Here is an 18271-nt window from a genome sequence, read left to right as displayed (position 1 = left end):
TTTTATTCTTTTTGTCTTAAAGTCATCCACCCAGCCTTGCTTGCAGAATATTAATTGCAGTGAAGCAGAAACCAGGAGATTACATTGAAACTACTTTTGTACAGAGCTCCTTAACTGATGAATATCTTGTTGCCCCCAAGCTAGACTCTCTTTTCTCTCTGATGATGCTCCTTGCCAGCTCTTTAGGCTGGTCGTTAGAGTGCCAAATTCTAGCCTAGGGTTGTGACAGGGATTGAATGCTGTGTCCTAAGTGGGCTAGTGAGTGGACCATTGGGATAGCATGTGCTACTTATTAACTTAATACTGCCCTGCCACAGATTGTTTAAATTTACATTGCCTTTACTTTATCTGTTCTGCCCATACATTAAACCTTTCACCCAGTACTTCTCATGTAAAACTAAGCATTATTCATGCATGAAGCACTAAGTGTTCATTATTGGAATATACAAACAATTCAAAGAAAAGTTAACAATGACTGAATCCTATACACACCAGGGCTGGGGCACTATTGTCACATAACAGTGAAAGTCACTCAGTCATGTCCGACTCTTTGCGACCCCATGGACTGTACAGTTCCATCGAATTCTCCAGGCCAGAATACTGGAGTGGGTAGCCTTTCCCTTCTCCAGGGGATCTTCCCAGCCCAGGGATTGAACCCAGGTCTCGCACATTGCAGGTGGATTCTTTACCAGCTGAGCCACAAGGGAAGCCCATTGTCATAGAAAAGAAGTAACCATATTTGACTCTGAATTTGTAGAACACTCTGAAACCCAATTTCTAAGAGAAAAGAAACCCTAAAATGCAATGAATTAGCATCAAGATCTGAGTGAGTGCTAGTCCAAGCCCGGATATATACTGGTTATTTGTGGTAATTTACCTTGCCTCTATTTCTTAGTGTCTCCAACTATAAAAATAGAAGTGATTTATTTACTCTTTATTTCAGAAAATTGTTGTCAGAATGACTTGGGATGACCTGAAAAATAAATGAGGTCCTTGAACAAAGCACACTAAAGGTACAATTAGTTGAACTGCTATTGTGGGGTCAAACAGAACAATTCAATTAAAAGACACAGTTGTTTGATTGAGAACATTCTTAATTTTATTTTCTTTAATTTTATAAAATACATTTTGTAAGATAAGTTTCTAAAAGTTTATCCTTTATGCATGTTAAAATTGAAATTCTATATCAGAAATGAAGGAAACACTTTCAGTTGATTAACTCTGTTTGTATGTGTATATGTGTGTATGTATACATAGCAAGTTTTTGAGGAAGGGTTGGTTATTTGTTATATTATTAAATCAAAACAAAACACAAGGTATGGATTACTTCACTTTCCTTGATCTTGATTGGTTTCTTACAGAACCTTTTCCATCTCCTCCCTATATACAGCCTGGAAGCTTATATTGTATACTTTGCTGAAAACAAATATCAAGTGGTTTTTTTTGTAACGATTTTACATCTCCTTAAATGTGTTGAAACCACTTTGGAGGAGAAAACAAAACCACTCTACATCAAAAGAGCCGCCTACAGTCAGACCCGTAAAATCTTTCCCTTAATAAAGACCAATCAGCTTTTTGTTTTTTAACCCAACATTAAAACCCAAGCACAGAGAGGGAAGACTGAAACTGGGAGCTATTTGGGTTTCAAACTCTTTCCCCCTTTCCTTTTCCATGGAACCTTACCAACAGAATAGCCAATGGCTGGTGCGTTTAGTTACATGAACTGCACCAGGAGAGAATAACTTGTATGTTAAAACTAACTCTTTAACACACCAAGGTAACATTACTAAATCAAATTATCTCCCACCACCTAGAAAGGACAATCAGATAGGTTACTCAAACTGAGATTCGAATTCACCAAATCTGTTTCTGCAAAGAACGGAGTCATTGGTCAAAAATCCCAACAGATGAAAGAACTAGCCAATTTTACATATCATTTGTGTTGTTTAATGTCCAATTTTCATTTGTTAGAGAATCATAATCAAAGAATCATTCTCCAGACCTTTCTGGTACAACCCCAAACAAGTGATATACAAGCTGGAAAATATGAAATGTGCATCATTCTGAAACAAATCAAGATCTTCAAATCACCTACTATGACTGAATGGCTAATACCCCATGAAAAGAGCACCATTGTGAAGATATGACAGAGGCCAAAGTACACAACTAATTAACAGAAAAAAGACATGCTATCCAAAAAGTTATCTATCCTGTGTCTACCAGAGGGCTGGCCCGGTTTACACCATTAGCCACTAGCAACTGCTGCTCGTTAGGCCAGTCTATTTTTCATATGAACTAGTTTCTCTCTATCCTCAGCTCCTTGGAAACCACAGGGTTGTCATGGTAGCTGTTATCAGGGAGAAGGGACTAAGAAGATGCTGACTACACCCTGTTTCTCTTCTCTAACGAGGTATAAGGCCAAGCGCCCCCTTTGTCTACACAAACACTATTCTCCCTTATGCTATAAGTAAGGTTGGCTGAGTTAGGGCTTAAATAGTCCATCGCCATCGGGGTCAGTGCTCTCTTTCTATGGGAGAAAGATCCTTGCTTTGACCCCCTTCTCCCAGCTGCAATAGATAGATTTGGGCAAATGCTCTTATTGTTTTGCTGGCATTCTTTTTTTTTTTTCTTCTCTCTTCAGTGGTACTAGGGAGACTGGAGTGAGTTCTCGGTTTTGTACACCAAAGAGAATATATTTGGCTCCCAAGATGGCAACGGGGACAGGTGCCTCCCTTCTCTCTACCTGAACATCTTTCTTTCCACTTTGTTTTCATCAGTGGAAGTGCCCTTTGAGAAGAAAACACTTCCTGGTCCTCAGGAGATGCTTGAAAATTGAATGAGAGCCTCCACTTCTTTGTGACTTGCAGTTGGGGAGTCACCATCTTTAAGCATTTCCCATTTCTAGCAGGAACCAGCTATGAAGCAAAATGACTAAAAGAGGTACATAAGAGGGGAGAATCCGCGGAGACATTAATCACCGTGAGACTCTCCTTTCTTGTTACACTCGTCAAGTAAGAAGAGGGCCAGTCAGTGACAAAGGCAAAGAGTTAACATGGGAGACGCAGCACTGTAGGCTGTGTGGTTAGAGCCTCGCTATTAGAGAAAGGGAAATTTCTACAGGAGATCAGAACTTGGTGCCTCGGCCCATGAGTTTCAGGACGGCAAAGTTGTAAGTGGCAGCAATCATGAAGGTGAGCTGTAGGGAAGAGAAGAGAGAAGACTCGTGAGAGTAGCAAAGGCAGCTCTCTCTCTTCCAGTCCTTTTGGGAATGATGAAGGGTAGAAATAAAACCACAGGTAAATAAAGAAAAACATATTCTGCACAAAGGAACACATTCAGGCTTTTGCCCTGTATGCTTGACTAGACGTCCTCCATGAGACAGGCCCAGAGAATCAACTCGACAAGGACTTTTTCCACACCTCTGCTCTGCCCAGCACTGAGTTTTCCTCAGGGAAGTCAACACTACCTGGACTCTGCCATCATCATATATGTATGTCTGAGGGACCTAGACTTCCTGTAGAGGCATAGCCCCACTGGGCAGCACAACCTTCTCCCACTTAATACAGCCATGTATTTCACAAGATGAGGAACAAGTCAGCTCTGGAGAAAACCCTCAGCGGTGGGAGCCAGGAGTGCTGCAAGCTGATTCTTGGTAGATCAACACTTATTCGGTACCCCATGTTCTTAATAATGAAGGCGTGACATTGACACTGTGCCATAACACCATCAATAATAACAATTCTAGCAGTGTTAAGAGGTCCTTCCAGTATTTTCAGGAGGGTAACTAAATCCCTTGGAAGGCATCGCAGATGGATTCCTGTTTAAGGTATATAGAATTCCAGGCTACAAAAAAAATCACATTTAGTAAGGTCTCAGTGTTCTTGTCACTGATCTGACCAGGATGTGTTAAGAATTAATGATAATTTCTGACTGCAAAGCACTTGGCAATGTTACATGCTCTGTAAATGCTATATCTTATTATTCTTTTTTAAATTATGTATGTATGTATGTATTTGGCTGTGCCGGGTCTTAGTTGCAGTAAATGGGATCTTTGATCTTTGTTGCAGCTTGTAGAATCTTTAGCAACAGCATGCGAACTCTTAGTTGTGGCATGTGGTATCTAATTCCCTGATCAGGGATCAAACCCAGGTCCCTTATGTTGGGAGCTCAGAGTCTTAGCCACCAGCGAAGTCCCAATATCTTATTTCTTGACCACAAATCTCTTTCCTCCTCTTCCCTCATATCACTTTGCTTGCTCCTATCTCATTTTTGAAAATTTTCAGCCTTGCCAACCCAAAGCAGAAAGACATAGTCTCCATACTCCGCCGTCTCTGCCCAGGAGCTTCTCGCCAGCATTTCAAGTTTAGAAGGAATCTATCTTTTTACCTTTCAGGATAGCTGTCTCCAAGCTATCCCAGGACCATTTATTTGCCAAGATCATTCAAAGACAACTCACCAGGGAAACCAGTGTGGCTGCAGCCCCCACAAATGCAGCAATAAACAGATGGAAGGTCATTTGGAACTGTAAGAAAATGCAGAAGAACTGGGTCTTGCAACTTTCAGAAGGTGCTGATATTTCTTTGTGTGTTAATTTGGCGTCTCTAACTAACTTATCACATCCCAGAGTATAGGCCTCCCATTCTTCCGTGTACCCATAGCACCCAGAACATAGAATACTCACAAAATAATATAGTCCTCCCAAATAATCAACTGGTTCCCCACGGTTGTGCCTGGGATCCCAAAACATTTTGCTTTCAAAGAAATAGTTTACTGCCTTCTTCCTTCCTTTTATTCCCCTGCTGCATTTGTGCATAATATCCACTTTCAATACAGTGTTTTCCTTTTTCAAATGTACTTCCTTTTTAAATGAGATTGAGAAGTTCCCAACGAAATATGTGTTATAAAATCTATGAATATCTGTGCACAACTCATTTCCTTGATAAGGTTTTTTAGAATAAAAATGTTCACTTGGGGGATTTTGCCATTAAGCTCTATCTTTACCTAAAGCTACAAATTTCTCTTTTAAGAGAGGAAGCCTTAGAATGGAAGGTTTTATCTGCTGTTTTTAGGAAACTAGATATTTTACCATGTATACGCTCACTGGCTCAGGCGATATTTCATAGAAGGCAATCTGCTAACTCAAAACCCAGCAAAGAGAAACTGTAGTCCTAAAAATCCAAGATGGATAGAAATGTTACAGTTTGGGCGATTTGACTGTAAAATAACCCAGTGGCTCACTCACCTCAGCTGTTTTGCAGATGGACAGAAGGTTGGAGCCACACACCTTGCCAGGGAAAGCATTCCATGGGAGAACACCTAAGTAAGAGACAAATATCACAAGGTAAGCTTCACAGAGCTTTGGGGTTACCTGGAGAACTTCTTTCATCTTTAATCATCCTGGCTGAAAAGTTGGGTCCTGCTAATTATCAGGATTTTCTTTTCTAAAGATTTACTCAAAAAATAGAAGGTGGTATTGAACAGTTGCAAACTTTTCTGTTTGTTATTGAAATGGGCTGCTTCTGGTTTCAGAACAGCAGTCAACTAAGAGAGAGGAGTGCAAACAGCCAAGAAAACTGCCACCACTTCCAACAAGTTCCCTTCTCAGGGAAGAAATCTCTCTGGTTTCAGTGGAGAGGGATTAACGAACTAAGATCCAAGCATCCATACTTCTTATTTCTCCCCATAGTTACCACCCTCCTTAGCCTAAGAACCAAATATATCATGCTTCGATAGGGAGTAGGAGAGCCAAGCCGCCCTAACTCACCATACATTCTGGCATCAGCACAGAGAGTGCCTATACTTGCAGAGGTCTTGCTGGGGGCAGCAATAGACTGGCAGGTGGTCCAGGTGTTGAAGTAAATGTATACAGGCACAGCAGAGCAGGCAAACACCAGGAGCCACACAACGGTCAGGGCATAGGTGATGCCCACAAACTAAAACAATTGACATGGAGCGGTTAGAAATCAGTGTCAGTCTGCAGACATTGAAATGTAAACAAAGAGATCCTGGAATGGCATGTGCCAGACATGAAACCAGATTTCAGGGATCTCCGCCAAATAAAATTAGTAAGCGGGGCACCTTTGCCAAATGTCATTGGCAGTATCTTATCTACTAGAGAATTGGCCCCAAGTAATGACGGGGAGGGGGAGAATGGGTGGGGGTTGGAGTGAGGAGGACCCCTGGGTTAGAAAGGCTTCGGGAGATTGTTTCGACAGAAAAGGTGTGAAGAAATCAAAAAAGATCTTGAAAGAAAGTCGTGCCATTTAAATGCCTTAGGCTGAGCTTAGAAAATGTCCCTTGTCAAAGGACTTTGGATCCCTAGTTATTGAACAAAGCCAATAAGAGATTTCAATTTCCAATCCAAAAACCTTTCTAAGCCAACTGCTAGCCACAAAAGATAACAGCACAACCCCCAGATGTTCAGCCCCCAAATGGTGTTTAACTCTAGAGGCTGGAAACCAATGTGTACCTCACTAGAAGCATAATAGCCCTCTGACAGATAAGGCCTTAAACATGCAGATCTATGCTAGTTCCCTCTGGGACCTTCAACAATGTAGGATCCCAGAATAGTATGGATTCCATCTCGGAGTCAATTTCTATGATCCACCCTCCCTCTCAGATCAGGAACCTACATCTCAATCCACTGAGTAACATTTCAAATTCCTAGGCAGTCAGATCTACTCTTGTTGTGGTCCCAGCTAGGAAGGGATCAAAGAGGTACCGGTAGATGGCTTAGAAATGGTCTGATTGTATGAAGCACCCCACATAACTCAGGCTTTCCCTTTTGAGATGAAATTTTCTAGGGACATTTTGAAAAGTGAGGCTAAGCCGGCTGGGCACCACGTTCTTCCTGACCTTCTCATTTGGCCGTAGCCATCAGGTCCTCACTCAGAAGCCAGGCCCCTAGAGAGGACCCAGCCTTGGGTGGGGATGAGGCCACAGACTCATGCCCAGTTGTCCCCCACCCCTTGTTATTGCCACAAAATCCTGAGGATGATCACCTTGTCGGGATGTCCTAGCCATTTTCCCAAACAATGACACACCCGCTCCAAAGAATGAGCTTGATGTTGGCCTCTGGAACCCCTCCCCTTCTGGCCCCCTGTTACCGTTGCACTCAGGCCCTTGCCGCAGATGGTGGTCTTGTAGTCGCCAAAGATCTGCCTGACTGCGCCGGTGGTGTAGAAGCCCTCGGCCAGCAGGAGGGCCCCATAAAGGAAGAAGAAAGAGGCAGTTCCATAGATGACATACTGGAAAGCATGGATCCTGTGTTAACAGATAACACAAAGCCAGAAAATCTTATGCATGGAGGACCTGGTTCCCTTGCTGCATAAGTCTTGAATAGGCTGCATAAGTCTTGAATAGGCTCCTAAACAAGGCTAGGGTTGCTTTAGGGGAATCACTAGGTTCTTCTTCTAGGCTTCTACCTTGTACTTATTGAAGTAACTGGAGAAGGGAATGGCAACCCACTCCAGTACTCTTGCCTGGAGAATCCCATGGACAGAGGAGCCTGGCAGGCTACAGTCCATAGGGTCACAAAGAGTCAGGCACGACTGAGCAACTAACACTTATTGAAGTAAAAGAAGATGCTCCTCCCCCACATTTGGCTTACCCTGTGACCTGAAGAACTGGGACCCTACTTTCCTTGGCCTGACCCTTCAGAGATGCTCCCTCAGAGGAGAGAGGAGAGAGGAGCTAGGTAAGAAGGAAGACGGATGAAGGAAATAGAGCCTAACTTGCTCTAGAAACAGGAGAGGCTTAGTATTGGGCCAGAGCACACTCAAGTGGTGTGGTGAAAGGAGAGCAGCGGCCGGCCTCTTGTCTCATCAGTCTGCCTCCCACAAGTTCTCTATATGGACCACTGCAGAGGCTCCAGCTCAGTCCATGTGAACCCTACCTAGCAGAAATGAGAACACGTGAGACAAAGCAAGGGCAGGGGTGGAGGGGATGTGGTTAGGAGTGAGGCGGCAGGCGGCCAGCCCTCCTCCCCTGAATGTGGCACTTCCCCTTCATTTAGGGCTTCAGATGTGCTATAGGTGGAATCTGCACACATATCAATGTGTGTGTGTGGAATCTAGAAAAAAATGGTACAGATGAACCTATCTGCAGGGCAGGAATAGAGATGTAAACAGACGTGAATAGAGACGTAAACAGACGTAAATAGAGACGTAAAATAGAGAACAGATGTGTGGATATAGAGTGGGGGGAGGGATGGATAAATTGGGAGATTGGGATTGACATATATAGTCACTGTGTGTGTGCTAAGTCGCTTCAGTCATGTCCAACTCTTTGCGACACTATGGACCATAGCCCGCCAGGCTCCTCTGTCCTTGGGGATTCTCCAGGCAAGAATACTGGAGTGGGTAGCCACACCCTCCTCCAGGGGACCTTCCCAACCCAGGACCTTCCCAACCAAGAACCTTGGCAGGCAGGTTCTTTACCACTAACACCACCTGGGAAGCCCCATATATATATATATTCACTTTCACTATATAAACACTACCATGTGTAAAATAGATAGCTAGTGGGAAGCCGCTCTATTAGCACCTTTGTGTTCTATGATGACCTAGATGGGTAGGATGGCAGGGGAGAGTAGGAGGGAGGTCCAAGAAGGAGGGGATATGTGTATACATAGAGCTGATTCACTTTTCTGTACAGCAGAAACTAACACAACACTGTAAAGCAACTATACCCCAATAAAGACTGTTTTTTAAAAAAGAAGGAAGACCCAGGAATTCTGTCTGGCTCCACACCAATCCCCTACTAGTCACTAAGGTACTGATGAGTTCTGTGTCTCCAAGATAGACAGGATAGGTGGGGGAGAGTAGGTACTTACACATTGATAAGATACTCATAGTCCTGGTAGTTTTTGGAGAAATATGTCTCAATTAACTTTTCTGTACCAGTGAGTGCTTCATGTCCACAGCCACAGAATAGTGCCACCCCAAAGAAACACAATCCAGTGGCCACCAGGGAAGCAAAGGGGGCCCCTACGAGACATCTTGCACAGCACTCTAATAAGCCTGAAGAAAAAGGAGGGCAAACAGTCAGGGATGTACAATACATAGTTCAGCACTCATCTCTCTCTGCCAGCCCAGCCAGGCCCTGTGCTCACATGCATGGATGCAGAGATGGAGGAGGGGTCACCTCAGAGACCAAAAGCAGGAAAGTCTAGAACCTCAGAATTTGGGAATGTGAGACTGACTCCCCCAACCATATTTTGTTCCATTCTTGAAGATAAATCCTTGCCTTGAATTCCCAAAATGTCCATGAGTTTTTGAGTAATCAGTTTTCAAGTAGGCCGCTAGAAAGATGATGCTCTCATTCCCTCCTTCCTTACCCTTCTGATTTGTTTGTTTTTGCCATTTATCAACTTTTATGGAGTACTTACTATGTGCCCAGCATTGTGCTAGGTGTCACGTGGAGTGTGAACATATAAAAGACATAGACTCTGCCATGGGGACATTTTTGTCTATGGAGGAGAATGAGCTACGTAGACCTGACATTTTTAACCAACTGTTTCAGGCAGCCTAGTAAATGGTTACAAAGGGTAAATGCCCTTCCAATTTCATAGAAATATTGATATTGTCAGACAAGAGTTGACCCTGAAAGAGCATTTCAGGTGGGAAAACTGAAATTGCATGTTCCTGGGTATTTCTGAACATTGCATTTGCAGCACAGAATGCTTGATTCTTCTTAGTCTGGATGTCTGGAGAGCACTCCAAAGAAAGGAGGGAACTGGCAGAGGGCAGGAGATGTTCACGGGAGGATGACTATTATTCACAGTAGTAAACATACAGGCTGAATGATTTGGGGACACTTTGCATGGCTGACTTGTCCTCCTATGCTACACTTTGGCCAGTGTCCCCACCCTTAGTCCTACCCTGGAGTTCTGTCAAAACAACTACAAAGAGACGTTATACAAAGTCAACAAAGCATGAAATGTCTTTCTGGCATGACAAAACACACTAGGGCCTGGGAATACAGGTGTCTTAAAATGCTGAGCTCTGAAATTCCGCAGATCTGGTACCCCAGGCCCCATGCAAGTGTTGCTGAGAAACAGGAAGGGCATGTAAGAAGTCACAGATTCTGAGAGTAGCTGTGTCCCAAGTACAAGCCCTGAGTTCTAAGGTGTCATGTGGAGTGAAACAACAAACGTTCAGTAGATGATGAGAAAGGCACCTTCTAGCCTCTTGGCCACAACCCCAAAAGGTGAAAGAAATTAAAGTCTTCAGGAAAGACGTTATATACACATTAATTTTATCCATCTATTCACATATCATATAGATATGATATATGAATTATTTTGTATATATTATATGCATTGTTGCTGTTCAGTCACTGTCGTGTTCGACTCTTTGTGTCCCCATGGACTGCAGCATGCCAGGCTTCTCTGTCCTTCACTATCTCCCGGACTTTGCTCAGACTCATATTCATTGAGTTGATAATGCCATCCAACCATCTCGTCCTCTGTCATCTTCTCCTTTTGCCCTTAATGTTTTCCAGCATCAGGGTCTTTTCCAATGAGTCATCTCTACGCATCAAGTGGCCAAAGTATTGGAGCTTCAGCATCAGTCCTTCCAATGAATATTCAGGGTTGATATACTATATGCATATATAAATTATTTGTGTGCATACACACACGTAAATAAATAGCAAATGTGCCAAGAAGCTGCTATTTTGGGAAAGCATGCTGAAACTCCTTACACTAATAAAATGCATTGTATTGACTTTTAGATTTGGACTTTATCCAAAGCTCATTTTTTTAATGCCAGGGACAAGGAAAATCCTTTGCATGACTCTCTTAATGCTAGTATAGTTTCTTTTTAGCCCTTACTGCTTGACCATCTGGGATGTTCCTGAACTATGTCCATGTGAACAGATTCTGAAGGACCAAATTCTTTCTATCATGAGAAAGCTGAGGTAGAGGCATTTGTCTCTGCTCTCAGGGCCACAAGTGAATCCTCTTACCCACTGTCCCCTAAAATGACAGCCCTTCCTTGGTGCTCAAAGAGCCTCTTCCCAATATTCTTGTGTGCCACCCCAGAGATGAGGCATAGAAGCCCAAGCCAAGCAAAATAAGAAGCTAACATTTGAAGCAGAACTGCATTTCCTCCCTTCTCTAAGAACTGAAGGCCTGCTGTCAGAAAACTTGGCCTCTATGGAAAGCAATCAGTCTGTGGCTTTGTTGCTCTAAGTGGAGGCACAGTTTACTTTGTATGAATTGTGCTTGGTAAGAGAGTTCATTAGAGCTGGTGCATGGTGTGTGTGTGTGTGTGTGTGTGTGTGTGTGTGTGTGGTGTGTGTGTGTGTGTCCCCACATGCACACATTTGTGCCAGAGCAGGGGCACATGCATGAATGCAAACATCCACATAAACGCACGTATAAACCAGAGAGAAAAACACAGCACTTGAAATTGATTATTGTTCCCAGGAAACATTCAGATATCAATCTTCCTCTTTCTTAACAGGTCAGGATACTAGATGCATCTTGTAAGTCAAGAAAAGGAGCTTGGAAATAAACAGTGCTGCCATTTTCCTTCTCTGCCTATCCAAATCTTTCCCACTCCCAAACTCTTAGAATCTTCTACTAAAGAAGGTCTCTGAAGCCTGGGGGTGGAGGGAGGGGAAAGTGCATAACCCCACTGTTCCCTCTCTCCCCAGCACAGGGTCAGGGCTTGGACAGAACCCTCCATAGCTCCCCTGGACAAAGAAGCCTTGTTTTTTCCCTGAGATCTTAGGAGCCTCATTGGTATTCTGCAGGGGCCTCCAGGCCTGGGGGTGGGAAGGGGGTCAGACCCAGGGAACAATGGAAGAACTGTTTGTTTAGCCCAGAGTAAGGAGAACCATCCTCCCTAGAAAGTGACCGTCCTGTGCCCACTGACTCACCCCACCTTTTTTTATCCTGGAAAGGGCTAAAATGGTGGTGCAAGTGAGATCAGGAATGAAAAAACTTGAACTCTTGCTAACGAAATAGAATTCCACTCCAAGTTTCAGCTGATGCCCCCTCCAGGGTTGTAAAGATCAGGGGGGAAAGCCTCGTTAGTCTATCTGATCCGTGTATCATCCAAATAATCAGAGAGTATCATATATAGTGTTCTTACTGGGTGATAAAGGGCTAAGCCTTGGGAGCAACTCTGAATCATCCACTGATAGTCTTTCTTCTTCAATCCATTTTTCCTCCATTTTCTTAGAGCTCAAATAACTTAGCACCTCCTTTTCTGTTTTACTGTCACTCGAAGCAAGGTACAAGAAAGACCTAGGCTTTGACGAGTCTCTAACCCGGAGTTGAAATTAAATGGCCCTGAGTATAGCTTTCACTCTTGATCTATAAATAGTTCAACAATATCAGCATAAGATGTCCATCTCTTCACATTGAAATTAAATGTTTGTTCTGAGGGCATTTAAGTTCAGCAGAAGTGAAGAATCTCCACCAGTCAGCCCAAGCAAAAAATCAAATTTTGGATTCCAACTGGGAAAAACTCAGAACATGCAAGAAATTGTGCCATCAAAGGAGTTTACAATCAAAACATTCTGAGAAAGGTTCATTGGGTTCCCTTTGATTTGGGGGTGTGTGAACAATAACCTAAAGCCAAAGGGTCTCCATTTCAGAAGACTTCATGGTTGAAAAGGTACCATTTTGTTTCAGGAAGGCCATGAGGGATTCTATAGAACCTCCTTGGCCTCTCAGGAAACATTCTTACATACATTCCCAGGCTAAGTATTGACTGCAACATGGTGGAGTTGGCAGAAAAGAACTATATAGCAATAATATTACCCAATGCAACTGAATTGAATTAAACCACCTGACCTTTTCTAAAGGTTTTTATATAGATCATTTTTAAAGTCGTTACTGAATTGGTTATAATATATTGCTTCTATTTTATGTTTTCTTGAAGGTTTTGGCTCTTAGGGATGTGGGATCTTAGCTCCCTGACCAGGGATTGAACCTGCACTCCCTGCATTGGAAGGCAAAGTCTTAACCACTGGACTGCCAGGAAAGTCCCTAAACCACCTGACTTTGATGAGAGATCATACAGAAAAATAATGACCTTCCCCAGGGGTTTTCCTTTCCATTCATTGCATCCAGTACAATTATTAAGCATATGGCAATAACCTAGATACTGTGGGAAACAAAAGGGAACTATAAGGCCCAGTCTTTTCCTTCAAAGACCTTTCAGTCTTGGGGAGAACAAACATATCGGCAAATCAAAGACCAAAGCTACCTACAATCTAGTGTTAAAATGTGTATAACCAAGCCCTGTGGGCAAAACATAAGCAAAGGGAAAACATTCAGTGCTGGCTAGATGTATCTGCGAACTCCCCAAACTAATCAATCTGTGACAGAACTTCAAGTCCTTCTCATTAATGCTCTTCACAGGAATCTGACAAGGATCAACAGGACTGCTGTGACTCTCATCCAGATTTCTGTCTATCCAAGATACTGGGTTGATCCTGATGCTGTCTCTTTAAGCAGGAGCCAAGAGCTCCCAAGCCCTCCCTCCTTTCCCATGCCCTGGGCATGCTTCAAGGACGAGCTCCATGATGGAAATTCAGTTTGAATCTGGGAACCCATCAAAGGGAGGAAAGGAAGGTCTTTGATCAAAAGGGATAATAGAAAGAGACCAATTGTGCCTTGCACAAATCCCAGCCTGTCCCTTGAATCCAGCTGACAAAGGGAGAGATAGAAGAACCCTATACAATAGAGCTAAACAACAGGCAGGCTCATTGAGTGAAAAACTGGCCCCATCTCTCTAAGTCTCTAATCTGAGCTACAGTTTTGCCCTCCTCCCAGAACCCACCCCTTAACCTCACCCCATGAACAGAGGCTCACTTGATCAGGACCTATCGCAGTTGACAGGGCCAAGATGCTAGAGCAGCCGTGACTGGTACCAGGAATGGATGGGGATGAATGGGTGGGTTCTAGGAGTAAAACAACAATCATCAGGAGATGCCAGAGACAAAGACTTCTGCTTCTGGCTTTATCCAGATCAGACAAAACCCTGCTTGTAATCTTGTCTTTCCTACATGAAATCAGCACTTATACCATGTTCAAGTGCTGGAAAGGGGCTCTGTAGCCACTGGGCCATGAAAATCCAAGCTTGCTAGATAGTCAAGTCATGCAGACATAATTAAATAAAAATGAAAGGCAGCCTCCTCTTTGAAAAGATATTATTATCACCATGGCAACAGCATCTGGACCACTTTGTCTCCTATATTCCCTACTCCTCCCCCAAACGCACACACTCACACACGCACACATGCATGGGTGCACACGTGCATTGATGTATGCCAACTTGTACCCAAACATTGGGAGGCTGGGGTAGAGACTGGATTGTTAAACTCTCTCCCTGACATGTTGTCCTCACTTTGCCCACTTCTGGGAAAGTGCAAGAGAAGCAACTGGCACTAAGCTGAGAGACAACAGTTTCCATACTTCATTCCTTAGCCTAGTCTCCCACCAATTCCTCCTCTTCCCTTGGTTGCAGTGTGAAGCTGATCTAGAGAACCTTGTTCTCTTCCTTGGGATGTCACTGACTCCTTTCCAGAGCCTGGCCTGGCAGAAAGCTCAGAGGCCAGTGCAGAGCTGAGTGATCACCTTTAGGACCATTTTAAAATAACCAAGGGATTTTTGATGAGAGCTTGACATTGGGCAGGCCCTGACAGTGGGAAGGGAAGGGAAAGCTACTCAATTCACCTGCCAAGGCTGCTGTTATCTTTCCCAATCAGTTTACTGCCCTAACTTGATGTTTTCTGGACCTGAAGTTCTGTGGGCATGGAGGGCATTTCTACTGTTGCTTTCTTTTAAAACCAAGAACCCTGGGGATGGTTTTCAAGGCTTCAAGATAACACACAACAAGGGGAAAAGATGCCATTGGCTAGGGTTCTGCTTTCATGGGTTTGGAGACTGTATTTTCCCTCCTACCCATTTCTCAAGGGTTTCTTGGGTCTATTTATTACTCAGAGAGATTTGAGAGCGTAGTTCTAGTTGGCAGGTTATTGAGTAAATTTCTGGCTTTCCTAGCAGAAAACCAGGGCAAAAGGCCCTTGAAGCCGAGCAGACCTTTCAATCTGCCTGGTTTTCCTCTGGCTCTGCCAGGCCAAGGTGAGGAGTGGGGTGGGGAAGGGTGCATATGGTCATTTTAGTCAGTGTCTCTAGGAAAAGTAAGTGAATGTGCTGGTTTTCATCTGCTTTCTTTTTAGCTCCTGGCACTCTTGCAGTCTTCTTGCCATCATGATGAGATTCAGTTAGTCTTCAAGCGTTTTGTAAAAACCTGGACCCCTGCTCTGCCTCCACACTTTTTGCCTGGGCTGCACTCACACTGTGAGCCAGCCAAAACTACACTGCTCAGCAAACAGCCACCTTTGGAGGGAAGCATCATAGTCTGGTTACCAGGGTAACAGCCACTGTTCTCAGACATCAGGCTTTGCAAGAGCCAATATTTTGCTGTTCAGTAATGGCATTGTGTTGCTAAGCAGAGAATAATCAGCTACTGCTCTTTGGCTCTTTTCCAGTTCCATTGTTATCCGAAGGACTCATTTGGAACATCCCTCTCCCAAATCAGGAAAAGGTTTAATGAACTACCATGTCGCTTGTAAATCTTTTGTGTGAACAGTACAGAATTCCCTGTTCCTCCTCATTTCCGATCCTACTTGATTCTCTGTGGTGGAGGTAGTGAGCTTCCTGTTCCTGGGGATGATGAAGAAGAAGCTGTAGGAACATTGGAGAAGGGAATTCTGCACTGAGAATTAGCTCAGACAGCTTCTAAAGTTCCTTCCAGTCCAATCCCAGATTCTATGATATAATTTGTCTAGTGCAAGAGTTAGACAGCAACACACTCCCTGTCAGAAGCAGTAGTAGTCCAGTACCTTGCTAGAGATGGTCTATACTTACAAAGTATTTGAAATATCAATACTTTGCTATTGCATAACTGAGAATATAATGGCTACTCCATCATGTGCACCTAGCCCAAGTATGGCTCACCCTCAGAATAAGAGATCCCATACACAGCTTCGGCTGTGCCCTCATCTGCAATAATCTTCCCTGGAGAAAATCATTCAGCCTCTGTAACAGGAAAATGTCCCTATGGTCACCTGATTTTTCCTGTCTTTTCCTCAGGGCTTTTACTCCCTGAGGAAGTAGTATTCAGCATCCTTCCTTACTCCCTCTCTGTTTTTTATTCACAACCTACCCAATCAGCTGCCCTGACTTCAGGTAAGGTTCTTGACATTACCTAGGACAGGAATTGAGTTCTTGCAATATTCACCTCTCATCTGGCCCCACTTGACTGGACAATTCTTACCCAAGTGCACAAAGTACATGCAAAGAAAGCTCAGTCACTTCAGGAAGAATAAGAGACAGCCTGTACATGCATCATTGTATAATAATTAGTATTATTATTGTTTACAACTGTTACAGAGTTTGCCCATTTTCAAAGGACTCCGACATATTATTTTTTATTTTTATAACTCTGAGATTAGACAAAGCAATTATCATTATCCCTATTTTCCAGATGATGAAGTAATAATTCATAGCAACCTACCCAATGTCACGAAGTTCATAAGTAGCAGATCTGGGATTCACACCTCATTATGTTCACTTCTAGTCCAGTGCTCATGCCTTAATTATCCTGCCTGAATACACGCCTCAAGAGCTCTCTCAGTGTTTCAGGATGAAACAACCTAAAAACTGACACTAGCCTAATATAATTGAAAACCCATCTCCGTAGATGCTTTTGGAACCTTCTGGGTAATACATTTGATGGTGAATACACAGGACAGTTGATTCTCATTTCATTTAGGACACATTCAAGCTGTTGCTCTTGTTTTGGCAAATGTGAGCAATGTCTACATGGTTCTGTGGCCTCCTGTATGGACAAAAATCCTTGTGCTCTGTACATCTTGCACTGAGCGGACCCTACAAGAGACCAGACCATGTAGCTTCTCTCTACAGAGATGCCCTCAGGACTCAATCAAGTCAGCAAGAGCCCTAAGGTCCCTCCTTGTCATAGCAGGGATTTAAAATCTGAGTCATGCCCTCAGGAAAGCTTAGTCTGTAATATTTACTAGATATGGTAACCCAAATGGGTGCATGCGTGCGCACACACACACACACAGCCCTACCCATATCTCTTCCTTATGGTAAAGCCATTGAGGACTTTATTTTCATTTCCTGAACTTGACATCGGCCTCCTCAGCCATGACGAAGCCTGAATCTATGACACCCAATTTCATTCTGATGCCCCACAGGGTCCAAATTTTGTTTCAAGCAAGCAGTCATTTTGTACAGCTGAGAGCCAGCCAGCATGAGTTGCCTCCAGCAGAACCAAGGATGTCAGCTGACCAGGCCATTACCAGGACATGGGGACCAGGGGAAAAGAGAAGGCAGAGGGAAGCAAGGGGGTAGGAGGACACATGACCACATCCAGCCCTGCAGACACTCTCTCCAACGACCTGTGGGACTCCCCATGTGTTGCTGGAGTTCTGTGGCAATAAAGCATCATTCTCAGTACAGTAGAGAAGGAGTTAATCGAATTGCGTGCTAAGGAATGAAAAAGAAAACAAGTGCCAGAACACAATTCATTTCAACCATTAGAAACTCTGAACCCCAAAGTTCTTGCAAATTCCTATGCTCTGGCTTTGAATCTTCCAATCTAAAGTTTTTGAAACTCACCCATGTCTTTGGGACTCTGACTCCAATGGTAGCCGGCTGGCTAGTCTGTTTGTTCAGCTGGAAGGATCCTGGTCTCTCCAGTCTCCTTCTTCGGTCCTTTACTTTTTCTCTCTGAGTATCTTTGTCCTCTTCTCCTGCAATGAAAAGGGCTTTCTGATTGACAGCCAACCCCCTTAAAGGGACAGGCCCACTTTCCTCCTCCTCTCCTCCTCCCCTTCTCCTCCCCTTGTCCCCACCTCCTCAGGATACTCCCTTCTCTAAGACCTCCATCTTCTCTTTCTGCTTTTCAGTGCCAATTGTCTCTTTTTCTTTTTTTCTTTTCCCCCCTCCCCTAAGGCTTGCCTATGTGGAATTTCGCTTTGCTGTAGAGACATCTGGAAATGTGGTTTGGGGGTGGAAATAAAAGAAAGAGGTCCTGCAATCCAACTGATCCTTGGGTCTATTTTGGTATGAGATGTGGCAGCATAAGTGTCGGAGGCCATAAAGGTGTTAGCCCTGGTGAGGCAGTCAGGGTCAAAAGCCTAGATGTGACCTCCTAGTCCTTCTAACTCTGCCCCAACACCACCCCTCACGCCTAGCTGCCCTTGACCCTACCCGCCT

General features: G+C 43.8%; 1 protein-coding gene across 2 annotated transcripts; it reads right to left on the bottom strand.

The window, feature by feature from the left end:
• Nucleotides 1–1076: 1076 nt before the first annotated feature.
• Nucleotides 1077–17968, bottom strand: PLP1 (proteolipid protein 1). Of its 2 annotated transcripts, none has more exons than XM_070290992.1 (8): nt 17908–17968; nt 17672–17805; nt 8834–9020; nt 7002–7263; nt 5765–5933; nt 5243–5316; nt 4457–4522; nt 1077–3196 (listed from the first exon to the last, which is right to left on the bottom strand). In XM_070290992.1, exons 2-8 carry the CDS (start codon nt 17673–17675, stop codon nt 3125–3127), a joined length of 834 nt encoding a protein of 277 aa, XP_070147093.1. In that variant the 5' UTR covers nt 17676–17805; nt 17908–17968; the 3' UTR covers nt 1077–3124. The 2 variants fall into 2 exon arrangements, with proteins under 2 accessions (XP_070147093.1, XP_070147094.1); XM_070290993.1 differs by having other exon boundaries at nt 7107–7263.
• Nucleotides 17969–18271: the final 303 nt, after the last annotated feature.

Source organism: Ovis canadensis, chromosome X, assembly GCF_042477335.2.
Source record: "Ovis canadensis isolate MfBH-ARS-UI-01 breed Bighorn chromosome X, ARS-UI_OviCan_v2, whole genome shotgun sequence".
Lineage (NCBI taxonomy): Eukaryota > Metazoa > Chordata > Mammalia > Artiodactyla > Bovidae > Ovis > Ovis canadensis.
This window is presented reverse-complemented; position numbering and strand designations above follow the sequence as displayed.

What these genes read in the sequence shown, in the direction of transcription:
- PLP1 (XM_070290992.1), bottom strand. An exon ending in GGCTAGGACATCCCGACAAG is followed by an intron (nt 5,934 to 7,001) that starts GTGATCATCCTC and finishes CAATTGTTTTAG; the next exon opens with TTTGTGGGCATCACCTATGC. An exon ending in TGCTGATGCCAGAATGTATG is followed by an intron (nt 5,317 to 5,764) that starts GTGAGTTAGGGC and finishes TCTCTTACTTAG; the next exon opens with GTGTTCTCCCATGGAATGCT.